The sequence below is a fragment of the Branchiostoma belcheri genome, unplaced genomic scaffold (genome assembly GCF_001625305.1).
Source record: "Branchiostoma belcheri isolate BF01 breed outbred unplaced genomic scaffold, Haploidv18h27 scaffold61, whole genome shotgun sequence".
Classification (NCBI taxonomy): domain Eukaryota; kingdom Metazoa; phylum Chordata; class Leptocardii; order Amphioxiformes; family Branchiostomatidae; genus Branchiostoma; species Branchiostoma belcheri.
This window is the reverse complement of record NW_017804254.1, coordinates 733731-754208: the sequence shown is the minus strand read 5'-3', so window position 1 is coordinate 754208 and position 20478 is coordinate 733731. Positions and strand designations below refer to the sequence as shown.

Below are 20478 nucleotides of genomic sequence, written 5' to 3'. Positions count from 1 at the left end.
CAAATGGTTACTATCATCACGTTTTTAATTGATGATATAGTGAGAAAATTCACCGTCCAAAAAGTCAATAAAATAAAAAAGCAAATTTTAAGGTTAGAGGTCAAAGTGCACACTTGTTAACACACACATACTGAATGATTTGTTAGGGAAATTCTTACATGCAAGTTTGCAAGTCACCACGGTTATCGTCGCATCTTCCTTTTAGATTTGTCCGACATTACAACTTAAAATCTACTATGTGTTACCAAGAGATGATGTTATCGAGTATAGATTTTGATCTTACAGTTACCTGCCGTTTAAAATCATCATTAGAATCAAAGATTATTAGAACACGGCTGCCCTTCTAGTTCAGCTCTGTTAGACAGTATAGTTACAGAGAAGCAAATGGATACAACCATCATATGTATATTTACAACTAAACGAGAGAATTCGCCATGCAAAATAAAGTTACTTTAAAAAGAACGTTAATTTGTTGGCAAGTCAAGTCAAGTTTATTACGCAACAATTGCATTGGATACAATGAATGGAAAATAACTATAAACTATTTCTACTAGAGGTACTAATCTAACTTCAATACATGTATATATGTTATAATGGACTGTTACATTTTACATTACTGTGACATTGTTTCTCTTTTGTATAGCATTATGTACATATTGGCCTAGATAAACAGATACAGAGTAGGAGCATGATAAAAGCATGACACGCGCGGGTCAAGGTGACACACAACCGGAGCAGGGGTCCCCGAGACAGTGTGACATTTCTTAGCAACTGAGGCTTGAGTTTATTACATAATTCCTTTACAGGAGAATTAAGACCCATGGTTAGGCAACGAGAAAATTAAGGTTGTAGTTATGGCAGAATTTTGTATAGATACAATAAACACATCTCAAGTCTACCACATTCAAGCCATGACAAATTACAATATGGATATGTAGATGACCATAGGTGAATTACGTGTTTAAAGCCATATATTTCGGTCTAGTTGTGCACAAACAGGTGAAGCTAACCAATTGACCTTTTTGACGGCGTAACAGTCTTTGTTTCCGACGCTTGACCTGATCGGATAATTTGGTATAATTTAAATTTAGTACTACTTTGAAGTCGGGCAGAAAAACCTGTTAACAATAATAGGTACGGTGACCCTGTCCCCGTCGTGTCACCTGGGGCTGATGACAACCTTGTGGAAGGCTGGACATCGCAGGCTTCGAAGGGCCTTTATTAACCACTTTTTTTATGAATACAGAATGTTTTCTGGTTGCTGCAGCGCTCACACAGTTTAAGTAACGTAGCCATCAGAAGACGGTCAGAAAATAGATCGTTATCAAACAGAAGGCGACGATATTAAAATAGTACCAGCAGCCTGGTTTGGAGGCTATCCTTAATTGACCGGGATTCGTCATAGAGGACAGCATTTAGACCAGTCGCCCCAGTCCTGCCGAACACCAGGTCGTCTGAGACAGGTCGGACATTCGGTAGCTACCACCATGCGGTGAGTACGAATGATTATTTTTATTGGAATGTTGTTGTAGACGTCAGTTTTACACGCCTTTCGCAAAACAGTCAATTGACGGTCAATTTTTTTCAGTTTTTCGGGATATTTGGTCCGTTAGAACCACGGTTGGTTGTGAGAAAAGGAGTCGGTGAGTTTGACCTTGGAGAGTCGACGGTTAGCACATATACGTACTGCCTCGGAATTAGACTTTAAAAAAATAGCTGCTTCAAGAAGTTAGTTTTTGTTTCTCGCTTGTCAGGAACCAAGTACTTTAAGTTAATAGGCTGTATCGTTTTTTTCCTAATGGTGCACCGTGCAATGTTTTTTTTTTCCTAAAAGACGTGGCACATGCGTCACTTATTGCCTTACTACAAAGTCTTACATTTTTTAAATTTACCGTACTAGATTTTAGATATCGATCCAAGCATTTGTTCCTGTAAACTTTGTATGCGGAGTAGGGAAATATGTTTTTACGCCCACGGCTATAGGAGATTTCGCCATTCTGGTGTTACTGACCGCCAAGTGGACTCCCGCTGTTTGGGCCACAGCAAGTAATTTTTATGGATGACATCAGCGCGCGCAGTGAAATTTTGTTGCCCTCTGACAGTGGTCAACATGCCTAAAAATGGGCAAAGATTTCTGTTGCCATGCCGGAATGTAGATGGCAGATAAATATGAAGAGAGGAAAAAATACAATGCTCTGATTTATTGTTTTTATTGTTTTGTCTATTACTTTGATGCTGTGATGAAAATATTTCATTCCTTTTAAGTTTATAAATGATGTTCCCACTGAATCAAACCATTTATACAATGATTGAAAACTTTTAGCTTTCAGTGACAATGGATGTTGTTATAGTTGACAGTAAACCTAGCACAATATACTGTAGGTACCATTTCTTGTTTAACAAGGTTTATGATGCAAAAATTTGAAAATGTAGGAATCTTGTTTTTTTGGCCCTCCTTGTTTTGTTCTCGCCCTATCGTATTAGATTTGGATTCTGTGGAGGATGTTATCCATAAAATTCCCTTGCTGTGGCTTTAGATCTGTCTATGGAGAACTTCTGCCGATATTGTACATGTTGACAGTCGCTTTCCGATTCTCCCGTAATCCATTTACAAGTTAAGGAACTACCAAGTTAAGTATAAAAGGTTCTACCCGTGCCCTATGCAGAGCATAGGGTTTTGGTGCCCATGTCCATTTCCGTAGCCCTTTGGCGACACACAGTTGTGCAGGGCACTACAACAGGGGGCTAGTCCGCTGGTAGTGCTGTGTGCTTGACCTTCCCCACACTCTTTCTCATATGTGCCGAGAAGCAGAGAAAGCAGAGAAAGAAGTGTGTACCATTTTTAAAGTCTTTGGTATGACCCGGCCGGAGTTTGAACTCACAACCTCCCGGTTACAAAGCGAGCACTCTACCAATTGAGCTATTGAACCGGTTAAGTATATTCAATCAAAAATCAAAGGACTACCCTCTAAAATTTTTCAGATTGTATGATTGAGCCTTTGAATGTGCTTTCTGTGTGCTTTTCTTCACCGCCCATATCGATATCATTTCAAGAGCGTTTAAAAACTTTTGTGCTTACAAAGTGCACAAGAATGTTTGTCGGTGCAGGAGGGAATTTAGGTAGAAATGATTTGGTGGCCATCAAGTTCATCAAGTGGGTCAGGAAAAAGCTATCACTGTGAGTCAGAGTTTATTAAGCTTCGTTGTACCTTTGTTTTCCTATTTGTTATTTTAAGCTATTTTGTAAATGTATATGTCCGCAGGGAACATTGAAAAACGCCCTAGCGGCGACATGTTTTACCCTGGGTAAATAAATAAATGAAATGAAATAACAAAGGTATTTAGGTTATGTTGAAGTGAATAAGAATGATCTTAAAATAGAGACAAAAACGCTAGCAATCTATTGGACAAATTCTCTAGCCTGTGTGCTGGCCATCCGATGTCCTTGGGGCTCCTCTGGCCCGAAAAAAAGTAGATGGCACCCAGATTACTAATTCTCTGCTGCCCCCACTACCTAGACTACAAAAACGCCCGGTTCCCACGGGAATGCTTCCCGATGCACTGATGACATCATGCACACCTGAGTCGGTTGACATTTGACATTCGGCGAAAGGATGTGAAGTAACAATGCAGGCTATTAAAGAACTCGTAGCGTATGCGTGCTATTGGCACTTAACTGGCCATTAACTCCAGTCCGTTCATAGGATCTAAAATTTTTACAACTACAGTAGGATTTAAGAACGCGCCCATATAAGACAGGTACTTTTACTTTAGCCACAATGAATAAGTACACTAGTACTCTAGTCACCTTTCAGAGCACGCCTACATAATGACAGAATAATTGCGTAGATGTAGAGGCCAGATAGAGCGCAGAGGGAGCATGTGAACATGTTTTATCGGTGTATTTGCTAATTGCTAATAAAAAGCTTGACTGCCCAAATAATCATCTTGTTCGACCGGTCTACCATTAGCACAAGGTGTGAGTAAGAGGCCAGCAGGCTAATTTTTGGCACAGGCCCAGGGGTTTCCACAATTTTATAATAATCTTACATCAACAACCTCCTTCAATCCAAATGACTTTTTGTCTTTCCTTTTTAGGTCCATCATCGGCATCCTCCTCTGTCTCGCCCTTGTGTTCTATGTGGCTCCTGTCGGCGGAAGGAAAGTTAGAAGTACGTCTTGGAGATTCTTATCTTTTTGAAAACGAAAATATGTTACCTACCTGTGCAAACTATCTGGGTTCTAATTGATGTTGAAGGTTTGCTCCATCCACCCTTGCACATGTCTGATTTTCTGTGAACATGACAGGTTTTACTTCCAATTATGTATCTTTGTATGAAATGTATTAAATACAAATTTAGATTTCATACGTACTATGAGAGTTGACGTAATATAAAAGAGATATATTCATGTGCTACTTGCAGAGAGGTGCAAGCCTTTGACGTTCCCAGACACGGTAAGAAGTTGTGACCAGGAGCCAAACGCAGAAGGGTGGTACCAAGATGGAACCGTCTGCAACTTTGACTGCAGGTTGGGATGTGTGAAGGACACAGGGGGCACAAGGAGGGTGTGCAAGGTCAAGGGCAGGACAAAATGGTGGACTGGAGGACGCGGACTGAAGTGTCGTTGTGAGTGGCAAACTTTCAAATATAGAGACATATACCTACTGGTAAAAAAATGGGCTAGAGGGGTTGTTACCTCATTTTTATGCCAGTACTTGATTTCATAATAGGTACTTTGTCCTAAAAAAACTAATGGTACAAAATAACGTTTAACACCATTTTTTTGTTTAACACGATTTTGTTAACGCAAATAATTTTAAGTACTAAATAAATGTACTTTAAGAAGAACGTTAATTTGTTAATCAAGTCTAGATCTCTAGCATAGCATAGTATGAGCTTACACAATTCATATGCTGGTGTTTATGATTATAAAAAACTAAATGAGCTAGTGCATGCTTTCATTATATTTCAATATATACCATAGATATGGATAAACTATTTGCTTTTCATCATGTTTCTCCATCTCCTCCTGCATCTTCCAATTTCAAATCTAATTTTGTTCGTTCAATTAATTCACGCTCGCTCAACGTCGTTGCAAACGTCGTCTGGTGGAAAGGAATATGATTTGATGTTGATTTGAAATAAAGTGTTAAACGAGAGCTTACTAATGATTTACCAATAATATTCCAGGTCGCCCATGTGTCGGTGCACCCAGCCACCCCGAAGGTTACACCAGTGATTGCGGTGCAGGCACCTACCCAGCCGGCCACACATGTGTCTTCACCTGCCCGGCCGGGTATGTCAGGGCGTCCGGTAACGAGAGGAAAATCTGCGTGAACAGCCACTGGAGGGGAGAAGATCTAGTGTGTGAAGGTACCTGCTTGTGTTTTTACTTTACTTTGACTATTTAAAAATGAATGTAACAAAAGACCAACCGTGATGAAATTAAGGCCAGAAGTGTGAAACGTAAAACTTTATACAGATATAAGGAAGAGTTCCACGAACCCATACCTTCGCCAATTTTTTTCAGTGAGGAATTGCAATTTTTCTCATTGATTATGTGAATGATATCCTCATTTACATTAATTACATTAGTTGATTATGTTATCCACCCAATGACAAAGGAAGCTATTCTAGCGTTTCCTCATAAATTATGAATATAAGGTGCTGATTTGAATAAACTCTGTTAAATGATGTTTGGCTTCACTTAAACTCCAAATATGGTAAGTATGAAATTCTTGACAGTTACTCTGAAATCTATGAAATATTATCCTTTTCTTTAATTATGCAAATTAGGTCCTCATTTACATAATCAAATCTGTCGACGTTCTCAATTACATATTATACAACTTCAAATAGTCCTATATTGGAATACAGCAGATTTACAGTTCCTTATTAACATGTAAATTAGACACTGATCTGCATAATTGCCATCTAATTATGTCAAGCACTTAAGCTATCTACATACCAAAAAATCACGATCCGTCAAACGGTTCTTGAGTTATCCTCTCTCGCAGAAGACCATTTTATAGCCAGGAAATGCCCAAAATTGCAGATATTTTAACACTTTTCCGTGTATTATTTTAAGAATGCTATTGTCAGGCCTTTGATATTTAAACGTGGAATTTCACATGGAACATCTTTTAAAGAACTTCTTTTGTGTCGGTTCAGAGACAAACGAATGCTTGTCTGATCCGTGTGCAAATGGCGCGACTTGCGAGGACGAGGTCAACGGCTACACCTGTACTTGTGCTGCTGGATATGAAGGAGATCATTGTGAAACGGGTGAGTTTTTCCATTACAGCTTCTGCCAGGCCGGGCAGGGAACACTTGTTGTCTTCGTCAGAAAGACTATGGAAGAGGGCCTGCATGCCGTTTTCCGTTAAGCGTTACGTGCTGTGAGCCGGCCCGCTCTAATTCAACGTTAAGCGTTATCGGTATGTTTATCGTTTAGCGTATAAAATTTGTTTCTGTTAATTTTACCAAAATTAAAGAGGTTCAAGAAACCAAACTCAGTCGAAGAGATATAATTTCATCCCATATACAGTTCCGAATTATTTCCCGGCAGAGACGGTCACTAGACTTCAGGATGTGCAGCTTCGAATTCGAATACAAAAGATTTCCAAATAATTATTGAATTGGGCAAAGTGTTGGGCATAGTTTTAGGTACAGGAATGGAACAGTTGCCCTCCTCATGCCTCAAATTCGTATTTTTCAGACTCGGAGTGCCATTTTCCATTTACGTACGAAGGAGTAACCTACAATTCCTGTACCGACGTCGACCATGACCGTCCCTGGTGTTCTTTAACCGCGGAATACCAGGGCGAATGGAAAAACTGTGACGGAGGTAAGTTCATGACCACGATGAAATGGTTTCGTCCCCTTTTACAATTTGCCTTTCTGGTTCTGTGTGGGACGCGGTCAGAACAACCTGAGCATGGTTCTTCTCCATGTAACTTCTTTTCATCCGCACATGCGAACACGAAAAATCGTCTACCCACAATACTCCGCCAGGAGGCATACAATAAATCGAAAATAAATCTGGTAAGAACGTATTGGACTCCGCACCCTTCAAATCGGTAAATGCTGTTTATCCATGACCTCTAATCGCCCAGAAAACATTGCAACGCTCATTATTTAAGTCTAAGAAAGGAAAATGTTGCCTGATTTGCAGAGAAATTTTGTAGAGGGTGTAGAAGTTTCACGTGCATGTACTTGGGTGGGAGAGGGGGCGTGCGTCCATTTGCGGGACATTTTCGATCGTAAGATTTACGCTCAAAAGATACTGACCATGAATTCAGATACATTGAAAGATATTGATAAGGAACAGTATCATGTAATTTTTAGTAAAACCAGTGTGCACTGTGCTGGAGTAGATTGTTGCGAGCGTCTCCAAAAAAAATTATGCAGGGCATTTTCGATCGTAAAATATTGTAAGAGTCTCTTAGTAGCTCGATTGGACCTTACAAAGAATGATCACACTGGCCGCAGACGTGGATGTAACGGGTTATATTCAGGACTCAAATAAGAGTGTATGTACTGAGATTTCCATGTGCTCGACCTCAGACCCCCAGCTGCGGATCATACCATTCGAAGCCGGTTGCGTACTACTTTTGCCATTTACACTATCATACAAGTTGAAAAGATAGCGATCTTGGATTCGAATATATTAAAACATACATTTCTAGTTCTAAGGAATAGTAGAAAACAACGGGTTGTAGTTAACAATGAGCGAAGCAGTTGGCAAGACGTCACACCTGAACTTTTGTTGTAGATTTTTGCTTTTTGTTACTAGTAAGATGTTTTGTGAACAAGACAATCTTTTCTTTCTGTTTCAGTGACGCCTTAGACAGTCCTCTGCTACATATACCAGTGACACAATAAAAAACAGAATCTTAGAGTTAGCAAAAGTCTATACTCAATAAAATTTTACAAAGTACACATTTATAAATTCTACTGAAATCTAGGCTCTACATTTTACATCCAGCCAAGGAGGTTTAAAAGAGAGTCGTTGATCCAACCAAATTAGACCCTGAGACCGACCAAACAGACTCTACCATTGATCACTGTGGATTTTACACACCCCAAACTCAACCGTGCCACTGAGCACTGCGCATTTTGCACACACCAGACCAATCGTGCCATTGAGCACTGTGCATTTTGCACATACCAGACCAATCGTGCCATTGAGCACTATGTGTTTTGCACACACCAGACCAATCGTGCCATTGAGCACTGTGCATTTTGCACATACCAGACCAATCGTGCCATTGAGCACTATGTGTTTTGCACACACCAGACCAATCGTGCCATTGAGCACTGTGCATTTTACACATACCAGACCAATCGTGCCATTGAGCACTGTGCATTTTGCACACACCAGACCAATCGTGCCATTGAGCACTATGTGTTTTGCACACACCAGACCAATCGTGCCATTGAGCACTGTGCATTTTGCACATACCAGACCAATCGTGCCACTGAGCACAGTGTGCATTTTGCACATAAAGTCAAGCAAAGAACACGTATATTGTGAACAATGTGTGAATCTATTTCATCATATCAGGAAAATACCAACAAGGTGACATCATTTTCAATGGAGATCCAACTGAAAACATGCACAATTCAAACAGCAATTTAGTTTTATTCTTGCAACAACTTTACCGGAACACAATATGCAACTTTCAGGTAGTTCTTCTAAATATGCCTCGGCCGGCTTTTTCAAAAAGTTTCTTGTTTATGTTAATTTTACCAATGCAAAATTAAAGAGGTTCAAAAAACCAAACTCAGTTGGTCTTGTAGTTGAAGAGATACCATTTCATCCCATATACAGTTCCGAATTATTCCCCGGCAGAGACGGTCACTAGACTTCAGGATGTGCAGATTCGAATACAAAAGATTTCCAAATAATTATTGACTTGGGCAAAGTGTTGGGCATAGTTTTAGGTACAGGAACGGAACAGTTGCCCTCCTCGTGCCTTTGACTCAAATTCTTATTTTTCAGACTCGGAGTGCCATTTTCCATTTACGTACGGAGGAGTAACCTACACTTCCTGTACCGACGTCGACCATGACCGTCCCTGGTGTTCTTTAACCGCGGAATACCAGGGCGAATGGAAAAACTGTCACGGAGGTAAGTTCATGACCACGATGAAATGGTTTCGTCCCCTTCTACAATTTGCCTTTCTGGTTCTGTGTGGGACGCGGTCAGAACAACCTGAGCATGGTTCTTCTCTCCATGTAACTTCTTTTCATCCGCACTTAATGTACGTGTTTTGTCCTACATGTACCCATGTATACACAATCAAATCTTTAATGTGTGTTAATCATAATAAGTTTTTTTTGCCGTTTGAATATTTTCTGTTTACTCTCAGACTAACAAAGACCTATTAATCCGAATGGCAGTACACGGTATAAAGAGACGAAAGGGTTTGAGTGTTTGTACAGGCCATGTATTCCGTCGATATTATGCATGGATGTACAGTTTACTCCTTCACGGAGTAATGATTACTTCTGTAATGACTAGATCTGTGTCCTACGGACTCTTGTTGAAGGTTTGGTAACCAGGCTACTCAACCGTGCCACTGAGCACTGTGCATTTTGCACACACCAGACCAATCGTGTCATTGAGTACTGTGCATTTTGCACATACCAGACCAATCGTGCCATTGAGCACTGTGCATTTTGCACACACCAGACTAATCGTGCCATTGAGCACTGTGCATTTTGCACACACCAGACCAATCGTGCCACTGCGCACAGTGTGCATTTTGCACATAAAGTCAAGCAAAGAACACGTATATTGTGAACAATGTGTGAATCTATTTTATCAGGAAAATGCCACCAAGGTGACATCATTTTCAATGGAGATCCAACTTAAAGCATGCACAATTCAAACAGCAATTTAGTTTTATTCTTGCAACAATTTTACCGGAACACAATATGCAACTTTCAGGTAGTTCTTCTAAATACGCCCCGACCGGCTTTTTCAAAATAGCTTTCTTGTTTCTGTTAAGTTTACCAAAATTAAAGAGGTTCAAGAAACCAAACTCAGTTGGTCTTGTAGTTGAAGAGATACCATTTCATCCCATATACTGTTCCGAATTATTCCCCGGCAGAGACGGTCACTAGACTTCAGGATGTGCAGCTTCGAATACAAAAGATTTCCAAATAATTATTGAATTGGGCAAAGTGTTGGGCATAGTTTTAGGTACAGGAACGGAACAGTTGCCCTCCTCATGCCTTTGACTCAAATTCTTATTTTTCAGAGTGCCATTTTCCATTTACGTACGGAGGAGTAACCTACACTTCCTGTACCGACGTAGACCGTGACCGTCCCTGGTGTTCTTTAACCGCGGAATACCAGGGCGAATGGAAAAACTGTGACGCAGGTAAGTTCATGACCACGATGAAATGGTTTCGTCCCCTTCTACAATTTGCCTTTCTGGTTCTGTGTGGGACGCGGTCAGAACAACCTGAGCATGGTTCTCCTTTCCATGTAACTTCTTTTCATCCGCACTTAACGTACCTGTTTTGTCCTACATGTACCCATGTATACACAATCAAATCTTTAATGTGTGTTAAGTTTTTTTTTTGCCGTTTGAATATTTTCTGTTTACTCTCAGACTAACAAAGACCTGTTAATCCGAATGGTAGTGCACGGTATAAAGAGACGAAAGGGTTTGAGTGTTTGTACAGGCCATGTATTCCGTCGATATTATGCATGGGTGTACAGTTTACTCCTTCACGGAGTAATGATTACTTCACGGAGATATGTGTCCTATATATAGCTACGGACTCTTGTTGAAGATTTACAAAATGTCCCGAGGGAGCCTACCTCTGGGCCCCCTACGTCGCGAGGGCCTTTAACGCCCCACCTTCAAACAGTGGATGCACTCGGGGACCAAACCAGGAGGGGCGGGGCGCTGGTGTAATGAGTGCTTCATACTAGGCCATACTAATAAAACAACACATTCAGGTACCCGAATCTGCCATGTGACAACGAACATGCACATCAATTTAGCGTTAAGCGTTACCAACCCTCCTGAATTTACCGACCTCGCTGAACTTACCGTTAACCGTTGTCAGGATCCCACCATGTAGACCCATATCGAATTGTCTCGCCGCATTGTGGGCGACTGTGGATTTAGCGATATAAATCTAGTAGGCATGATTCGACGTCCATGATTTTTTGGCAGGCAGATTACCGTTGTTAAAGCAAAAGTCAAGAACAACTTTCGGCTTCGTGGGGGGTCCGTACGTTACGTTAGTGTACCTTTTGTGTTTGTGGCTTGTGAGCAAAATAACTCGAGTATATGTACATACATGTTTATAATTTTTGGTAGGCAGATAACTATTGTCGAGACCAAGGTTAAGTTCGTTAATGGGCTTCGTGGGGGGTTCCGTTGTCATTGTAGCGGACCTTTTGTGTTTAGAAATAACGAACTTACCCCACCAACCTCTGCTTGGAGACAGCCGATAGCTGGATGTAGCTGGGGAACCCCACAATGGGATGGGATCAAATGACCTTACATTGAGGGATTGTACTATAACTTCAGCAGGGGGAGGATAGGTTGGAGATGTGTCAGGTTATTTTCTACGGCCACACCAAGTAATTGCTATGGATGACGTCCACCGGAGACGTTAAATTTAATGTGAAAGCGCGATAAGAACAAGAAGGGCCGAAAAACGAGATGCCTAGATTTGGAATATACTGACTGTAAAAATACAAATGTTAGGACACAAATTGAATAAAAGAACGCAGAATAAAAGAACGCAGTGTGACAAGAAACAAGTGTACTATTCGTGACAAAGATAAATTAACAAAACAGCAGTAGTCGCCCTGTTCTGATTCTTTCCTTTATCACATCTTCTCTTATTATATTTTGCGACAATGTCGTGACACTTTCATCATAATACAGTAAGAAGAATTTCTTGTAAGTTTTTTTTCAGTCCAAAATCAAATAACTCAGGGGGGGGGGGGCTAACACGGGTGACCGCGTCTGTAAAATCTGTGGCGAACCCTTTCAGGGTGTTCTGTAGCATAAAAAATAGTACAGAGGTTCTTTTGTACTTAAGACCAAACTGATTATTAAAAATTAAGTAGTTAAAGGAGTAAATAATTTATTATACATTGTTCATTTCTCTAGAACAATGTACCTCTGACGAAGACATGAGATCTCCGGCCTCTAGTTCAGATATTTGTATGTATAAATCAATTATTTTTTGGTCTTCTCCAGAGGCGACAAACCCGACCCAGGCAACGACAACCGGTAAGTTAAGGATTCATCTTGCCATGTCCCTAAACACAGAGCAATGGGTGATTTGTTTTAAGTGCTTTTGAACACAAAGGCCATAAAGGCGTTATTTACTGTAGAACTCATGGGACATAAGCTGCTAAATTTAGGATAAAGAGTTTAACGTATGAAGGTACAGTCGGGCACCTATTGTCACTTCTGGACCCGCTTACCTTGCAGTTACAATATAAAGCCAATTCAAATCTTTATTAACAGAACAACATTGCAGATAATGTGTCTTTTTCAAAAGTAACCACAGTGGATAACACTAAACCGAACCATTATTGATGAATTGTAAGAACCTGAATGGACAGGGATTTTAAGAATACAGCTGTATATATATGTATATATATTTTATCATTTTTTTGTAATCTACGGAGGAGAAAATCAGTTACTAAATGGTTTGAATAAATCAATAGCATTTTTTTCCTCCAGAGTCGACAACCACAGCCCTGATAACCACAAGCGGTAGGTGAAAAAAAGCTACCTTCTGGACCTATCCCAAAACACTGAGAAATTGACCCAGGCGATTCTACAGTATGACACGTGCATCAAATATATAGTGCATGCTACATTGTCCATTATACAATCACCAGAGATCGTAACTTTTTGGCAATCTTGCAGATTTACTCGGTCATCTTGTCAACCTTAATAATATGTCAGATAATGCTAAACTGCATTTTATTCTTAGAGGCTCCACATTGTTACCCTCTATGTACAACTTTAAAACGATGCAACTCACTCAGATTTACATTGGAGATACCAAGCGCTTCTAGATCTGCTTGACTGTTTCTAACAGTCAATTAGATATAGACATCTAAATACTACGTACGTGTTAATGGGCCTAAATTCTCCACCTAGTTCTGATTGGCAGTTTTTCCGCCAATGAGATATAGGAGGTTACCACGTAATCTTATCTTTCAAATAGCTTTGTTAGCATTTAATTTCACATTTTAATGTCTTGGGGTGGTGGGACTACGGCGCACAGATATGTCAACTTTGTATACTTAAATGTTAACATATTCAACTTGAAATGTGCTCCTGCATGTATATTATTAATCTACTCCTATCGTGTAATTTGGATCTGATTGGGTTTATACGTCGTTCCAATGGGATTTGTTGCTGATAGATTACCCTTTGCAAAATTTCAAATACAAATGATGGCATTCACTTAAAATTCATGCAATGCTAGGCCAATGACTATGTACATTTGTCCATGCAACTACAACTCAACAACCTAACACAGCATCATCGACTGAAGCACCTACAACTCAACAACCAAGCACGACAGCCACTGCTGCAGCAGCTACAACTCAAGGGCCAAACACCCCCACAGGTAAGATCAAATCAGCTAGCTTGTCTGAGGTATCACATGCATATGAGCTACATAAATGTATTGCTTTCCCGTGGGACCAAAGCTGAAGTGCTAACTATCATTTCTGTCTTAATCATTTGTTGAAAAATAAAACATGATCTAAATGATGCCCGAGGTGAAGCTTTTTACAATGCCATTTAGACACTTCACAGAGATATTAGTTAAAGCAAAATTCATTCTATGCAATATGATATACACATGTCTGTCTCTCTGTCAATCAGTCTCAAAAGACTATGACTTAACTGCGCAAAATATAGTCACATAGGGCACATTGTATAAGGATACTGATAAGGACGTACAAGATACAATGAGATGCTTGCAGCTTGCTTTCTCTATGTGTGGGAAGCAGGATGTGCACATGCTTGGACCATAATCTAACACAAAATATACAAAATGTAATACCATAGACCGGTTACAACTGTTAAGTAATATTATCATGTATTGATATCTTTCTGTTTCCATTGAACAGCACGATGTACACAATTCCAATGCTTGTTTAGCGGAGAGTGCATATCCTGGGTGAAGACTTGTAACGGAGTTCCAGACTGCAGTGATGGTCTAGACGAGTTCCCAGATGTTTGCATGAATAATGATCCTCCCGGTGAGCTAGTGTTGTACGATTGTTTGCTTTTCTTCATTCTTTCATGAAGATGCTATCCTGTTACTTTGGTGAAGGTCAGACATCCAGGTAATAAGATAAGCCAAAAACAGGTCATCAAGCAACTGGATATTATTTTTGAAACCACTACCTTTCGTTAGTGACACTAGAGAACTTGTGCAGAAAGGAAGGTTTACAAGCAAGAACTATTGATCGATATGCAAATAAGGGAAGACAAATCTTGGTCTTGGTCTTGGAGGTCTTGGAGGTTAAGGTAGCCAACATCAACTTGCTGATGATTCTGCTACCACTACCAGGTGCATAAATGTGAAAATTATGTGAATTTCGTGGAAAATTTCAAGGAAATGTGAAAAAATGTGATGTAATGTGAATTTTTTTGAGGTTCAACAGCATCACATTTTATCACATAAGTTCACAGAAAATCATATAATATAACATTTCTGAAGCGCGACACCTTTATGTGAAAAAATGTTATTATTTTGCGTCACATTTTTTTCACATTTGCAGTGAACGGTCCAGAAAAATCACATTTTCAAATGTGAAAAGATGTTATCTAAATGTGATGTTGGATCTCCTCCCATTATGTGAAATTATGTGACTGCCTGTATGTTCTTTTTCCGCCGATGTCTATGTGATTTTTATGTGAAACGTACTCTCAGTGAAAATGTGAAACAATGTTAACCTGAGTCACATTTTTAAAAATGTGTCTTTATGTGAAAGTTATGTGAAATGGGTTTGACTACAAAATGTGAAAAGATGTGAAGACATCTGGCAGTCCGCGAAATGTGAAATTTATGTGATGTTCATGAAAACGCAAAATGTGAAAAAATGTGACATCAAATCACATTTTTGACAGGTGAAACAAATGTGAAATTAATGTGATTCGTGATTACACAAGACCGAGAATCATGTGAGTTGACAGAATATGTAAAAGGTAAGTGTACTTGTAGGTCTTCTCCATTGAATGGGCTAATCATTTGTGGGGCAAGCGCGCGAATGTGTATTGTAAACAATACAGGCCTATTACCTTATTGTATGATGTGATTGTTATCTATCATTCAGTACTAATCAACGAACAAAAGGTGTGAGCCCCCCCCCCCACTCCCTCTCGCGTGCCACTCTTATGTTGCTAATTATCCATTTTACAAGTGAAAGCGCCGAATATCGCGACACATTGATAGTTTGGACAAGGCCAGTCAAGGCGTTTGAAACACTATTTAAGTAAAGAATCACATGTTTGAATCCCTTTGGTCCAGTTTGTAAAGGCAGTCTGTACAAAATATCGTGTAAGCATCATGAAATACATCAAGTTAATGCTTTAAACTTATACAGTATCTTGAAGAACCGAATTAATGAGTCCCCAAGTCACTCGTTAGGACAAGTTTACAAACAAATAAACTCGCAAACTCGTGCCAGATATTTCCGTCCCCGACCCGTTATTAAGGGAATCCCTGGTATGCACCGAAAAAAGTACAAGATTAAAACTAGAATGGGGAGTTCAGCCTCCTTAATTTTTATTCACTAATAACAAGCAAGCAGCACAAATCTGATGTCAAATAAGCAAGGACGTGTTCCATTTATTACGCCATAACAACAGAAGCGGGCATACCCCGTGTTGTCCTAACATGGACATGCTAAATAAATAGATTGTCGCGTAAAAATAGTCCACAGTTACCCGGGTATTATGGTCTTTCTCGGTTTGAAAAATGGTTTATCTGTCTCGAGTTAAACATATTCTATGACTTCTAAATGTTCAGGAACTCAGTACATACAGCACCGTGTATATAGACACGGACCGTAGTGAACTTCGGGTAGGTTGTTGACTGAGAAATTATGGTTTCCAGGCTGATAACGAAAGAATCGTTTAATCTAAAGGAAAACTAAAATAGTCGACAGTTACCCTGTATTATGGTCTTTCTCCGTTTGAAAAATAAATGTTTTATCTGTCTCGAGTTGAACATATTCTATGACTTCTAAATGTTCAGGAACTCAGTACATACAGCGCCGTGTATATAGACACGGACCGTAGTAAACTTCGGGTAGGTTGTTGACTGAGAAGTTATGGGTTCCAGGCTGATAACGAAAGAATCGTTTAATCTAAAGGAAAACTAAAATAGTCCACAGTTACCCAGTATTATGGTCTCTCTCCGTTTGAAAAATGTTTTATCTGTCTCGAGTTGAACATATTCTATGACTTCTAAATGTTCAGGAAGTCAGTACATACAGCGCCGTACATACGCCCCGTGCATATAGACACAGACCGTAGTAAGCTTCGGGTAGGTTGTTGACTGAGAAGTTATGGGTTCCAGGCTGATAACGAAAGAATCGTTTAATCTAAAGGAAAACTAAAATAGTCCACAGTTACCCAGTATTATGGTCTCTCTCCGTTTGAAAAATGTTTTATCTGTCTCGAGTTGAACATATTCTATGACTTCTAAATGTTCAGGAAGTCAGTACATACAGCGCCGTGTATATAGACACGGACCGTAGTAAACTTCGGGTAGGTTGTTGACTGAGAAGTTATGGGTTCCAGGCTGATAACGAAAGAATCGTTTAATGTAAAGGAAAATTAAAATAGTCCGCAGTTACCCAGTATTATGGTGTATATCGGTTTGAAAATGGTTTTATCCGCCTCGAGTTAAACATTCTATGAGTTCTAAATGTACAGGAACTCAGTACATACAGCGCCTTGTATATAGACACGGACCGTAGTGAACTTCGGGTATGTGAAAATATGTGAAAAATGTACAGTTGGTAGCAGAAAATCATTTTTGTAACATTCAAGGACATACAGGATTCTAAGAGGATAGAAATAGGCTACAGGCGTACTATAGTGTTTGAAAATAAAGTCCAAATACAATACCGCCCTTCACTTGACAGAACGTTTCCTAGCACACGCACTCAAAACGTCTGCAATGTAACAGCCCTCTTTTCACAATGAATCGAATGGGCTTAGACACAAGCCATGTTAGCTTTGACGCGAGAGACGCATAAAAGCTGGAAATCCCTGTCGGGCGCTCTAATTGGTTTGCGTTCTGGGCGCAGGTTATCGTCAAAACCCCTTGTTTAATTGTTCTTAGTTAAAACTCTTTGGTTACGCTTTTCCGCACTTATTTATGCTATCTTCACCATAGTTCCCTGACCAAGAACAAATGTCAGAAGCCATCGCTTATTATGCAAATCGGGTGTAATTGGCACCTCAACGTGAAGTTGGAACCTCACCCCTGAGGCGAAGACCCTAAAGCGGAGGCGCGAGAAGCCCCACAAGTTTGTCTCACCCCGATGTGTTTGCATTTTAACACCTATTTGAGGAGGAATCTCGGAAACCTAGAAACGGTCGTAAATAAGTTTGTTACCTGTTACAAAAATTTTCACATAAAATCACATAATCATCTAGGAATAGGCAAATGTGAAATTATGTGAAGCATTTTCACATAAAATAACATTCTGACCTCTTATGTGAAAAAATGTGATTTGAACTTCACATAATTTCACATTTGACTGCTTTCAGTTTGCGGGGTAAAACCGCTTCACATTTCTTCACATCTTCTCACATTTTGAATTCACATTTTTTTTGGCCATGTTTTCGGGTTGTGTGATTTCACATAATCGATTCACATTTTTCAAACAGTTACATTGTTTCACATAAAATAACATTTGACGATTCACATTTTGAAAAAAAATCACATTTTGGGTTTCACATATTTCTAATGGGATTCACATTACATCACATTTTTTCACATTTCATTAAAATTTTGCACGAAATTCACATAATTTTCACATTCATGCACCTGGTAGTGTACACTGTAGTATTTGGGTTGTAGAATTTGGACCATCGCACACCGGGGCATGCCCCTACTCTTTTTCGAAAGGTGTGGGACGTCCCTAACCGAAGCTAGGTACTCATTTACACCTGAGTGAAGTGAGGAAATTCGTGTAAAGTGCCTTTCCCAAGGGCACAAGATCGGTGACATGGGTGGGGATCGAACCCTGGACCTCTCGGTCCCGAGCCGAACGCGCTACCGCTGCGCCACACGACCCCACATTTGGAATGTTTGGAAGTCCAAAAGGAAACGAAGTTAAACAATTTGTTAAGAGCCCCTGTTGTTTCAGAACAGGAGCTTTTAAAAGTGTTATCCGTCCACGAGGCTGGGAGCGCCAAGTTCTGTAATGTCACTGACGAAAGGTAGTGGATTCTGCCTGAAACGTCTGACCGTTTCCAAAATCATATTCAGTTGCTTGAGCTTGATGTCTTTGGTATATGTCATCCTGCTGCATTCTTTAAAAAGAAATTCCCTCTATATTTACAAAAAAAGAAATTATAAGTTCTTGCTTTAGAATTTTAGATGAAACAGAAAAATTCATATTCCTTATGAAGCTTGAGAAAAACCTTATCAAGATCCATATATTCGTACATCTGCAAATGCATCAAGGAGCGATACGTTGAACCTGTAAATAGTAGTTCACATTATTATGCATAGTTTATGTGAGATATGACCACTACTTAGCTTATAAGAGCAGTATTAAACGTACAAACGTCTTTCCTTCTATTCATAAACACATCGTATATTCTCTACAGTATTCCAAAGCCAATAGATTACAGTTGAGTGACATTTTTGTCCTGCGAGGCCCAATGATAATCTTCTTCTTCTTCGTTACTGCTTATCCCGCCGGTGGCGGATTATTAGCAGTCTGCGCTGAGTGGATGTGCAAGTGGGTGCAGACAAAGGGTAGGGGGGAATAGACAAGACAAGTGCATTTAGTGCAGCTAATGGCTAAAGGATATACATATCATCATCTACTATCTTGTGCAAGTGACCATCTTTGAAGATACTTTTAGATATACGGTTTGCTTTATTTTTGTGCAGGTGTATGCCGACCCATCATTTCTATAGCACAGGCTATTTGTAACCATCTCCTGCCGTATGAGAACACGTCGTTACCGAACTACCTAAACCATACCTCAGAATCATCAACTGTCCAAGCTGCATTTGCCCTGAACCAAGTATCGGGATGTCATCCGTCATTTACCTTCCTCATGTGCACAGCAGTGTTTCCAAAGTGCGAGGATGACCAGCTGGTACGTAATATACGAATAAAACCCTCAATATCTATAGACACTGATAGCGTACCTGTAAAATACATCATACATCTTGATTTGTAGTAGCTATAGGCTTCCACATGACTTTGTCTTAGCCTTTTGCACATCATTAAAATCAGAGCCTTCGCTACTTAATCTTGAGATTAAGTCTCCTAATTAATTTCTTATCTTAATTATCTTAATTATTCAGGTCCCACCATGCCAAGAATTGTGTGAAGAAGTTCGAGCCAGCTGTGAAGCTTCACTGCAAGCTATCGGCGAAGAATGGCCACGGAGCTGTGCAGATCTGCCGAGCAGGGGTGACGGGGAATGTCTTGAGCCAGCTGCCGGTAAAAGTCATCTGTTGCCTTGACGCCGTGAGAAAATATGTGACGAGATATAGATGCGTACTTTGTGTGACCATTTGATATTGTGTGTTACTTCGTCTACTTAGAGAGCATTCCTTTGAAAATGCTGATCGTTATACCGACTTAAGTTCAAATTGTTCGTAAATCATTGAATGTGTAACTGTAAGGGTTATCATTGAATTGCTTACTTGAATGAAAACTGTTGGTTCTGTCCTGGGCCCTCTGCCAGGCTATTGTTAGGTCTTAGTTCTGCACTCAGTTTGTCTTCTCATCCGCGATTGGGTATGCCTCTAGGTCTGATCCAGCTAGATGGCGCACGTTCGTTTACTATTACATATCTACAACTATCTCCTCTCCCCCCTCTCTCTCCATCTCTCTCGTGGTTTTCGCGGTTAATCATTACTAAATTACTCTGTTTTGTCTGTCATGTTCCTTTCCTACAGGCGGATGCGAGCCCTTTCCACAGGGACTTCAAAACATTTGCGAACCCCTCACCGGGTACAACACAACATCATTCCCCAACTCCTTTGGTCATCTGTCTTCGCAGCAGATGATAAGCTCCCAAGAATACTTCCTCTTCGGATCGGTCCTAAACAACATCTCAACAAGCTGCTACCCAGACATCTATTCAGCCTTTTGTATGATGTTTTTGCCAAAGTGTGAGAATGGCACGCAGGTAGGAGAATAAATTTGACTGTTACATCTAGAGATATTGAATCTTTATTGTGTAGTCAACCT

The 20478-nt window shown here is 40.0% G+C and overlaps 1 protein-coding gene across 1 annotated transcript; it reads left to right on the top strand.

The window, feature by feature from the left end:
* The first annotated feature begins 1487 nt into the window (after nucleotides 1-1487).
* On the top strand, nucleotides 1488-20294 carry LOC109482845 (neurogenic locus notch homolog protein 1-like). The gene is made up of 8 exons (XM_019785687.1): nucleotides 1488-1492; nucleotides 4099-4172; nucleotides 4425-4628; nucleotides 5193-5375; nucleotides 6174-6287; nucleotides 18406-18478; nucleotides 19584-19722; nucleotides 20184-20294. Exons 1-8 carry the CDS (start codon nucleotides 1488-1490, stop codon nucleotides 20292-20294), a joined length of 903 nt encoding a protein of 300 aa, XP_019641246.1.
* Nucleotides 20295-20478: the final 184 nt, after the last annotated feature.